Below are 11,050 nucleotides of genomic sequence, written 5' to 3'. Positions count from 1 at the left end.
ACAATGACGGGGCTGCTGAGGTCTCTGCAGAGGTTCATTTTGCAGAACGTATCCAAAATGGTGAAGCCCAACCAGTTTCTTCACCAACGGAAAATCCAGAGCAACCAGCTGCCAACACAAAAAACAAAGGAGAACATGCTGATGCAACAGTTGAGCAGTCAAACGTAGAGCACAATGAGGCCAAGGCCTCTGCAGATGCTCATGTGGAAGATCCAGTTGCAGAAACCTCTGCTGCGGCTGGCACAGAGGAGAGTAAAAACACGGCTGAAGTCCCTGCTGCGCCTGCAGTCAAACTGAAACCTCAAGAGGAACCTTCAACCAAAACAGAGCCAGCAAATGCAGTCGTAGAAACAGCTGTTGAACCTGCAGAGGGCAGTTGTGAGAAAAGTTCTCCAGAACAGGCTGCAGTATACATTGTCGAAGCTGTAGCTAAGGTTGTGGCAAAGTCATCATCTGACACGGGTGACGTGGTTAATGCAACACCTGAAAAAAAGGCTGCGCTTCCAGACAGTGTTGAAGCTGTAGCTGAAGTTGTTGCAAAGTTATCATCTGACACGGGTGACGTGTTTAATGCAACACCTGAAAAAAAGGCTGCGCTTCCAGACAGTGTTGAAGCTACAGCTGAGGTTGTGATCAAGACATTGCCTGAAACAATAAACGTGGTTAATGCAATGCCTGAAAAAGAGACTGCTCTCCCAGACAGTGTTAAAGCTGTAGCTGAGGTTGTGGTCAAGTCATCATCTGACACGGGTGACGTGGTGAATGCAACACCTGAAAAAGAGCCTGCTCTCTCAGACAGTGGTAAAGCTGTAGCTGAGGTTGTGGTCAAGTCATCTCCTGAAACAAGAAACGTAGTTAATGCAACACCAGAAAAAGAGACTGCTCTCCCAGACAGTGGTAAAGCTGTAGCTGAGGTTGTGATTAAGTCATCGCCTGAAACAAGTGGCGTGGTTAATGCAACACCAGGAAAAGAGGCTGCTCTCCCAGACAAAGCTGTAGCTGATGTGGTCAAGTCATCGCCTGAAACAAGTGGCATGGTTAATGCAAGGCCAGGAAAAGAGGCTGCTCTCCCAGACAAAGCTGTAGCTGAGGTTGTGGTCAAGTCATCGCCTGAACCAAGTGACGTGGTTAATGCAACGCCCGAAAAAGAGGCTGCTCTCCCAGACAGTGTTAAAGCTGTAGCTGAGGTTGTGGTCAAGTCATTGCCTGAACCAAGTAACGTGGTTAATGCAACGCCAGGAAAAGAGGCTGCTCTCCCAGACAGTGGTAAAGCTGTAGCTGAGGTTGTGATCAAGTCATCGCCTGAAACAAGTGACGTGGTTAATGCAGCGCCTGAAAAAGAGGCTGCTCACCCAGACAGTGGTAAAGCTGTAGCTGAGGTTGTGGTCAAGTCATCGCCTGAAACAAGAAATGTAGTTAATGCAACACCAGAAAAAGAGACTGCTCTCCCAGACAAAGCTGTAGCTGAGGTTGTGGTCAAGTCATCGCCTGAACCAAGTGGCGTGGTTAATGCAACACCAGGAAAAGAGGCTTCTCTCCCAGACAGTGGTAAAGCTGTAGCTGAGGTTGTGATCAAGTCATCGCCTGAAACAAGTGACGTGGTTAATGCAACGCCTGAAAAAGAGGCTGCTCTCCCAGTCAGTGTTAAAGCTGTAGCTAAGGTTGTGGTCAAGTCATTGCCTGAACCAAGTAACGTGGTTAATGCAACGCCAGGAAAAGAGGCTGCTCTCCCAGACAGTGGTAAAGCTGTAGCTGAGGTTGTGGTCAAGTCATCGCCTGAAACAAGAAATGTAGTTAATGCAACACCAGAAAAAGAGACTGCTCTCCCAGACAAAGCTGTAGCTGAGGTTGTGGTCAAGTCATTGCCTGAAAGAAGTGGCGTGGTTAATGCAACACCAGGAAAAGAGGCTGCTCTCCCAGACAGTGGTAAAGCTGTAGCTGAGGTTGCTGTGGCGCCAGAAAACCCTGTTGTGACAGATGTAGCAGGAAAAAAGGCTGCTATCCAACATCATGTTGAAGATGTAGCTAAGGTTGCTGTGGAGTCATCCCCTGAGACCCCTGCTGTGACTGGTGCAGCAGGAGAAGAGGTTGCTCTCCAAGTCAGTGTGGAACCAGTCCCTGACTTGGTGGCAGCTACCGTGCCTGAATTGCCTACTCAACCTGCTGCTGAAACTGCAGTTAAGTCTGTAGAGCGTAAAGTCGAGTCAGCAGCCTCAGCAGAGCCAGTTTTAAAGACCGGAGCTGAAGAGGTAGTTGAGTTCGAAGTTGCGCCTGTTGTCAACACTGTTGTCGAGCAAAGTGTTGAGCCAACGCCTGAGAGAGCAGCAGATGGTGTGGTGGAGTTGAACATCGAGGATGCTGTTGAATCTGTCACAGCTTCAGATGCTGAAGCTGTTTCGGATAAGTTCTCTTACATACCCATTGAACTTTCTGAAGCATTAGATGTGGAGCCACCGACAACTGAAACTGCTCCTAAGCCTCTGAAAGATCCAAAACAATCCCACCCCGAGGAAACCAAGCCGAACCAACACTCTGAGCATACCAACACGTGAGTAAACTCTTATAATAAGGAACCACCTCACATTTATTGTTTTTCATATGATATTTGTTTATACTTGAGCAATAAAATGCATCTTATTGTTTGCTGATGTCTATTTTCTTGTAGATCTGATATATTTAAAAAGTCCAAGGAAAAGGAACAGACCACTCAAAAACAGAATGGGACCAGGTAATGTCTCACAGTTTAGAATTTCAAACATTATGTAAGATATACAAAGTAACATAAACATACTGTTATGGTATAGACACAACGATTGTACAGAAAGGTTAACAATGATGAACACTTTCTCTCTGCTGCAGGAATACCAATGTTTGTTCATTCTGTGACAAAAGAATTGCTGGAAATATCAAGCTCCACCTCAGTGAACCTGTGGTGACCTGCCACCCTGACTGCCTAAAGGTTTGTTCTGTAATTTAGGAAACATAATGCACATACCATCTATTTGTGGTTATATATAGTGTATATTGAATGACAGGCTCTTGTCATTGCATAATGTTAATATTGAGTATATTTTTGCAGTGTGGTGTGTGTGCTAAGCTCCTGGGAGATCTGCTGACCACCATGTTCTTGCATGACCAAGTGGTCAAATGTGGTGGCTGCTTTGCAAAAGCTCTTGAGTCTGAATCTTAACTGGGACAAAGATGTCGCTGGAGAAGACTTAAATCCAGTTGGGACTGAGGACCTCATCCCTAACTCTGTATTGTTTTTAAGCCAATTTTTTACTACTGAATGTTTTTTTTAGGGCATAGTGTAACGTCAGGGTTAAAAAATCTGTAATGAAAAGGTTGTTGGTGTTGGTATATTATTTCTGGTAGTAATTGTCAAAGATGCTTATATGAAATACAATTTTTATTTTGACATATATGGTTAAATAAAATCACAAATTACTACCTCAGATTTAATTGGTTTAATCAGCCTTAATTAACAATGAGCACACACAACACAACCCAGCTCAGTAAGTAGCAGGGCTACACATCAAACATGAGTCACCTGGCTGCATGTTATAGACGCATTAACACCTCAGTAACATAAATCAGCTCATTTTAAGCAGTAAACCCCTAACATCCAGAAAAATGAATACATGTCTTTGTTTCCCTCCTACACATTGGCATTTAAACAAAATACATTATGAATGAATGCAAAGTACATGTATTGTAAGTGAAAGCACGAAGGGAGATGGGAGGATACACCCAACCCATGCAGAGAACTTTGGTACATTCAGCCTCCCTTGCTTTAGTTCACACAATGTTGCTACACAAGATGGTGATAATGAGGCAGCAGCAAAATCATATTCAGAACCAAAATATGCATCAGTAAACACTGAATGGAGTGCAGGCAGTTATGATTTGCGAGGCGAGCTGTCATTGCTCTTAATTATTCATGAAATGTCATGCATCACAATCTGACAACAGCATCAGCACCAATGAAGCTTCACAAAAAGAAAAACATGAGAGATGCAACCTGCTAGAGGAAAATGAACAACACAGCTAAGAGAATCCTCTGAGAGGAGGCTTTGTTGAGGAGGCCGGAGCTTGCTGCTGAGTGTGAATCTAGGTCTAAAGAAATAATATAGCAGGTGATCCAGGTTTGCTGTTTCCCAGAGGATGAATGGAAGTCTAGTGTTGACTGTCCATCTCATAGCCAGAGGATGGGGGTTGACTGGGTGAACTTAGCGGACCCCTTTCCTGCCCAGGAACCGCAAGACTGCGTAGTTGTAGGTGGTGGCTGCCAGATACAAAAACTGCAACGCAGAGTAGGGAAAAATAGAAATGAAAAAAAGTTGATTTTAATTTCAACATAATATGTGGTGTGATAACTATAAACAGCATTGGGCGCACTACAAGTGTTTAGAATCATTTGTTTTTATTCACCCAAATTACAAAACAAAGTTAATCAAATTCATTTTTGATTGTTATCTATCCATGCAGGTAGTTTTGGTTTGAAGTTGCTTGAGAAATCAATTTCTGAGATTTCTGCTGCAAACCTGATACAAAACATGGTGACTGGAATTTTGTTTGTACTGCGCACAGCATTGAAAACTGACTTTGACAGGTGTCCCTCTTACTCTGGAAAATCCACATACCTTGCTATGAACAGTGTTGGTCACAATTAATTATTTGGTAGAAGTTACACCTTCTATAGCGAGGCCTCAAAAGACATAGTGCTTTTGCATTTTTCAAAGCTTTGAGTACTAAAGAATACTTTTAATGAACTTCCATTGTATTGGGGTGGCAGCAATACTCCGAAGAGACAAAACCTTATGAAAAATAAAACCCAAACTACCTGCATGGATAAATACAGCTAAATGTCTTTTTTTGTAATATGGGTAAACTGACCCTTGATATATGATGGAGTTCGCCATTTTGCACAGTAGACCAGAACAAACAAACCAAACACTGGCTCTTAAGTGGGCCTTTCGTGTTTTTTACGTTAGCTGAATGTCCCCTGGGTTTTACTACACTCTTGGAAAGGGAGGGGTGAGGGGTATTCTGACAGTTACAATCTGCAACCTCACCGCTAGATGCCACTAAATCCAACACACTGCATGAAATATTGAATCTAACTAGAAAGCATGCAAATTGCCAAAGTAATTGCTCACCAGTGCTAAGAGAGTGACGACGGCACCAGCAAATGCAGCTATGTACAAGTCATAGGTGACGTAGAACTGTAAGACAAACACAGGTTAGTTTAGTACATATTTAGAGAACTGAACCAATCCCTTGTATGTTTGTGTTATTTCATTAGCCTATATAAAACTGTCTGCTTAAACACCCATTCATTAATGATTTGGAGTAGATTTTACATTGATTCTGCACAATAATTTTAATATGAGGTTGATAATGCTGATATGACATTCTGAAGTGTGTGAAAGGAAATATTGGATTCAGCTACTCACTTCGCTGGTTTTGCAAATAGATGCCAAGGTCAATCCACAAGCCTTGCCTGGCATTGCATTCCAAGGAAGCAGACCTTAAATGAAGACATGACTTAAGTATCTCTTACCATTGTTGCATCATGATTAGATATGATTAGTTCCTGCTTGCATACAACATATCAGTAGTGAAGAAGTTAACATAAAGGTCCAGTTATCTTTAATATTTTATAACTAATTCAACAAGCAGTTTTGCATCCACCCACCAATGACTAATTCATAGCTTTCACAGATACATTGGCATTCTCATCAGGTGGGCATGCGGTCAATCATTATAAGAACAACGCACCATACTGTCTGGCGTCCATGCAAATCCAGCCGTGCTGATTAATGCTGGGGGTTGTTTCAGCCAGGATGTTGATGTTGTGGCAGGTCTGCTCCATGTTGAACAAGAAGAAGACTGGGATAGCAGTGAAGGCAAACACTGCCAGCCAGATGAAAGCCAAGATGTACGTCACTATGATAAACTGTTGAAATAAAAAGTGCAGAACATCAGGTCACAGAGATGTGGCATAGGTAGCCCAGGTTTCAGTGTGATAAATGTGATGCCATTAAATCAGCTATCAACCGTAATTCATGATTCTGGAAACAAAGAACATTTCATTTGGCTTAGAAGCTTAAACAAACCAGTATTCAGCATCTTAACAATGAACTTACATCACATTTCCCCTCCCTCTTTACTCCCCCCCGTCCCTCCTCCCTGTTCTCACCGTCAGACTGAGGCAGCGGCCACATTGGGTGCTCCTGAATTCACCAAAGGTCTGCTTTACAGCACTTGTGGTGTAGAAACCCTCAGCCAGCAGCAAGATACCATAGAGGAAGAAAAATGATGCCAGGCCATAGATCACGTACTGGAAGTATTTGATACTGGGATAGTCACAGGGAGAAGTCAGGTCAAACAGTAGAATGAAACAATTCTAGAGAGGTCAAAAGTCACAATTCAGAGAATTAATTGAAGTTTCACTCACAAGGAGGCCATGACAACAAAGTCTTGAGCATTGCGGGCGAAGTAAGTCTCGACGAGGACTTCGGTCTGGGACAACGCTTCATGTCCACAGCCACAAAATAATGCCACGCCAGCATAGAACAGCAGGGTGGCCACCAGGGATGGGTAGGGCACTGCCCCAATGCACCGGATACAGCAATCATAGCAACCTGAGGGGGCATAATACATCAGCACACAGGCGGCACACACCGCACATATAACCACACAACACATCTACGGCACGGTGGGGAACTCTTTTACCCTGTTGGGAGAGCTATGAAAAAGGCCTTGCTCTGTGTGCAAATCCATGCGCATACACCAAAACCCCAGCAACAGGCAAGAAAGCAACAGAAAAAAAAATTAGTGACAATCAAGAGTTCAAGTAGCAGATCCCAATAAAGCGTCCAAACAAAAGCAGTCACCACTGACTTCACAATCTCATGCACTTCTTCCAGTGTAAGCTGTGCTGTTGAAGCGGGTAGCAAATATCCACAGTGTTAATACATGCATTGGCAGAAATGGGATAGAGGAAAGCACCTAAGGCTTTGCAAAGCCAAGGCTGCCTGACCGGAAACATTTGCTGCTTCTGATCCTGTACTCCACAACAAGAGAGATCCCAATGCCAACCAGTGATGTATACAGTGCTGCCTACAAGCTATTGCCACGGTAAAATAAGTCCCAGCGCTGACTTCATCTGTATGTGGCAGTTTCTTTGCTGGTACCAACACCTCCCAGCTCAGCCCCTACTAACTCTGGTCCTGCCCTCTTTCTCCAGCGGTCACAGGCGTCACCAGGCGAGCGAGAGATGGTGGAGAGAGTGGTGAAACCCTGGCTTCAGGGGCCTGAAGAAAGAGCTTCTCTTTGTGGCTGCAGATACAATATCCATTGTCTTTGCCATGATCAGGGAGGAACAAAGGGCAGCGATGTCAAACAAACAAAGACCATAGTGCCACATTACACACACACAGTGGTGGCAGAGGGGTCACCAGGACCATCTCTATACCACTACTCAGGCCATCCTCCCTCCACAGCTGGCTAAGACTGGTACCATGGCACTGAGTGTCAATGCCGGCGGGGGCAGGGTTCAAGTGTTCAAGTGTGGGTAGAAGCATAATGAACGAGAGGGGCAATTTGAATATCTTCCCAACAACAATAACTCCACTCAAAAGTTTTGTCGCTACACATTTTGAAATCCTTAGGTGCATATAAACTATCTCAGTGCAATATAAAATTCTGATAATTTAAGGTTATGGTTACTTTATTGTCTCACATGGAAGAAAATTGTCTTGGATTTAAGTAAATTGTTGCATCAAAACCAAGCATTACAATAACACACATTAAATAAGAACACACATGCAAACATTAGCCTGAGATAAAACAGCTAGCCTCCCTTGTGCCAATTTCACAAATGATTGGATTTTAGTTGGGAGGAACAGATGCTGTGAGTTCAACAAACTGCTACTAAAGTATAAATAGTAACAGCAGGAAGACTGCTAGAGTCCCAAAATGATGACACCCACGCTTCAGCTGTGCCCTGCTGCAACAGTGGTTGGTTGCAGTGATAAAGTGATAAAGCCACCTACATAGCCTCTATTTAAATTCAGTGCAAAAGGCATCAATGCATTGACTGTAGATGCCAGATAATCAATCAAGACTCAAAAGCTGTCCAAAGTTGTATGTAAGTGAGAAAAAAAAGGTTAGCAGAGGTTGTTTGGGTGCACAGCCCTCATTGTAATTTGCTAATTTATACCCGTGACACATGTGGGAGTATCTGACCTCTTTCACATGAGTGACCTGGCATGGCCTTGGCATGATGAGAGTCAATGCCCATCTCTGTCAGCCACTCTGATTCCAGTCTTGTGTATGGTGAAAAGGGGTTAGAAGAGGTAACGAGGAGTTCTTTCTTTATTGCAAAGCAAGTAATCCTGGCTGAGCCCATGTGCTGTTATGTTTTCAGTCTTCTGAAATCATAATTGTATGTTTAACTATATCATATATAATTAACAAGGGTGAATCAGTGATAAATCAATGATCCATCTGTGGATATCAAAATACAGTACTTTTGATAAATGAAACACAGGATTAGTTTGCAGCAAATCTTGCCCCCAGTGCACAAGGGCAACATGATGTCTGAGGACAGAAAGGATATATTAAAGGCAACATTAGTAAGTTATTGAAATCCACATTTTCAAATCACATTAATAATAGATGATAAGAGTTAATAAAGATTGTGTGCACTCACCCATGTCCAGAAAGAAGTGCAGGGGGTTATTGAAGTTTTGCTGGGTGGCTTTGTGACTGTGATATGAGGATATGAGAGGTTATTCCCCGCCACTCCTATATGAATCTGACTCGCGCTTTTGTCTCATCAACAATAGATAGACCACATCTCCCAGTCACATCTTAAAGTCACAAAGTCCCATTTCAGCTGCCAGTCATTATTTATGGAGCCATTGGTTCAGAACTTGGGACAGAAAGTGGGTTGTACATTCTAATATGAGTAATTTTTTCTTGGTATTTACTGTATTTGAGCTTTTTACATCCTCTGATTACACTACAATATGTGGGTAATTTAGTAATTTGCATGTATTCTTTAGACAGTATAACAGTCACAAAGATTAAAGATTAAATCAGTTGAGTCTAAAAAGAATTTACATTTCATTTGTAAAGGCAAAGTTGCAGTTTTTCACATTGCAAATAAATTAACACAACAGTCCAGAGATGTTTTACATGTTCTCACCTCAGAGGTGTTGAACCAGTGCACATGTGGATTTGTAGGGTACATTTCATTAACTTTCAATAGTTCATCTGTTTATCGTCGACATGCATGTGTTGTCTGTCTGCCCACACACATGCTGGAAGTCAGCAAGATACTATTAACATGTCTGAGGGTCCTCATAGCAGCATTCTCAGAAACACACAAAAGAGTGAAATAAATCGAAAAGCCAGTGACTGACATCGATGAAGTTGACTAACAAGGGTGACATTGACGGTCGGGTCCAGCTGCTGCCCTCCTTCCCTCCCTCCCTCATGTTTGACCCAGTTGATGTCAAAGCTGGGTTCAGTACAAAGGAGCGACTGTGGAGCAGGAGAAAACACCATGCTATCTTTTTTTTCTTTTTTTGGAGAAGCCCCTCATATTTTAGGCTTATGACAAACAAGACATAAGTCAACATTATACAAATACATTGATGATCCCTTCATATGTTACAATATTGCATTTCAATGAAATGTTACACTTTGTAAGGTACCATCACTTGCTAAGGGAGCTACAGACATACTGCCTTTCCACCAATTGGGCCAGATAATCCACATAACAGTCTCCTTACAAATCAGCCCATTTGAAAGACTGATCTGTTGTTGAACATAAATTCACTTTTCTTAAGATGGTGTGTTCACAAAATAAAAGCCTTGGGGATTGGAAAAAATTGTTTGGTTTGAGTTTACAGTCTGTAACTCTCTTAAAAACCCAGAGCAATGGCACATCAAGTAATAAGTATGTAGAAAGGATAAATCAGAAAGGGAGAGAGCGGAGAGGAATGATGCTTTTCAAATCTCTGGGAAAGCCATGAGAGAGAGAGAGAGAGAGAGAGAGAGAGAGAGAGAGAGAGAGAGAGAGATAGAGAGCGAGAGAGAGAGAGAGAAGAGATGAGGAGCATTAATTAACCTTGGTGCTGTATGTGAGAGCATAGAATGGTTGTCAGCTTTACTTTCGAGATCTGAATTAGCAATAATGTTGACAATCAAGGGACGGAATTAGGTAGGAGTACAAGTTTAAGAGGCTAGCTGTCTTGGGTGACACAAAGGGAGCAATTCATTCATTTATGAATAAACTATATTCCACAAAAGCTGATGCAGATGGTGGTCGGGGATGAGAGCAGCTCAGATTATGAATTATTTGGTAACACTTAATAAGACTGCCTAACAGTTATAAGTTAATGCATGAACTGATTTTGAACTACCACATTACTCTCTCACTTTCAAATAGGTTGCAAATGCTATATTAGGATACATACATCAATATATGTTTTGCATAATCACATATAAAACAGTACCTATATCATGATCAGCACCATGGACAGCAGTGACTACATTGTGAGTGTACTATGTATCAATGTATGTGACTGTGTATGCAGTATGTATACGTGATGTGGCACAGTGCTCTATCTTTGAGTCCTTTTTATAATTGTTTGCATTGTGATAGATACACTCGCCAATATTTACGTACTGGAAGTGGTAATATGCATGTGTTTATAAAGGGAGGAGGGGGCCTGTGAAAATATTTGCACCAGCTTCTACGTATCTCTGTTATGGTAATGTGTGCTATATTGTAACAAAACGAACAAACAGGCATCAAACAAACCAACAAGCACTTGGAGGACAAAAACACGTCAGGCTTAGTAAGAAATAAATGAAGTGGCAATAACCTACCATGGTTAGTGCCTAAAGTATTTGTTTTACCGCATGATGAAGTAAAGGGAGGACTGAGCTGTTCTCCAACAGGGTGTTTATTTGCTTGCGTGTTTGATTGTCTTTCATGATAATCTCAGGCTCTGCTGGCTGCATGTTTGAA

The 11,050-nt window shown here is 42.3% G+C and overlaps 1 protein-coding gene across 2 annotated transcripts; it reads right to left on the bottom strand.

The window, feature by feature from the left end:
* Positions 1 to 3,457: 3,457 nt before the first annotated feature.
* On the bottom strand, positions 3,458 to 8,873 carry plp1b (proteolipid protein 1b). Of its 2 annotated transcripts, none has more exons than XM_028595319.1 (7): positions 8,720 to 8,873; positions 6,461 to 6,647; positions 6,203 to 6,359; positions 5,782 to 5,959; positions 5,457 to 5,530; positions 5,160 to 5,225; positions 3,458 to 4,301 (listed from the first exon to the last, which is right to left on the bottom strand). In XM_028595319.1, the coding sequence occupies exons 1-7, from the start codon at positions 8,721 to 8,723 to the stop codon at positions 4,230 to 4,232; spliced, it is 738 nt and encodes a 245-aa protein (XP_028451120.1). In that variant the 5' UTR covers positions 8,724 to 8,873; the 3' UTR covers positions 3,458 to 4,229. The 2 variants fall into 2 exon arrangements, with proteins under 2 accessions (XP_028451120.1, XP_028451119.1); XM_028595318.1 differs by lacking the exon at positions 8,720 to 8,873 and adding an exon at positions 7,015 to 7,490.
* Between the last annotated feature and the right edge of the window lie 2,177 nt (positions 8,874 to 11,050).

This window comes from Perca flavescens, chromosome 13, assembly GCF_004354835.1.
Source record: "Perca flavescens isolate YP-PL-M2 chromosome 13, PFLA_1.0, whole genome shotgun sequence".
Lineage (NCBI taxonomy): Eukaryota > Metazoa > Chordata > Actinopteri > Perciformes > Percidae > Perca > Perca flavescens.
Note: the sequence above shows the minus strand (reverse complement) of the source record. Positions and strands in the feature narration are given on the sequence as shown.

What these genes read in the sequence shown, in the direction of transcription:
- plp1b (XM_028595318.1), bottom strand. Translation starts at nt 7,054, where the DNA reads ATGTTTCCGGTCAGGCAGCCTTGGCTTTGCAAAGCCTTAG. An exon ending in TTGGCTTTGCAAAGCCTTAG is followed by an intron (nt 6,648 to 7,014) that starts GTGCTTTCCTCT and finishes ATGCCCCCTCAG; the next exon opens with GTTGCTATGATTGCTGTATC. An exon ending in GCCGCTGCCTCAGTCTGACG is followed by an intron (nt 5,960 to 6,202) that starts GTGAGAACAGGG and finishes TTATTTCAACAG; the next exon opens with TTTATCATAGTGACGTACAT.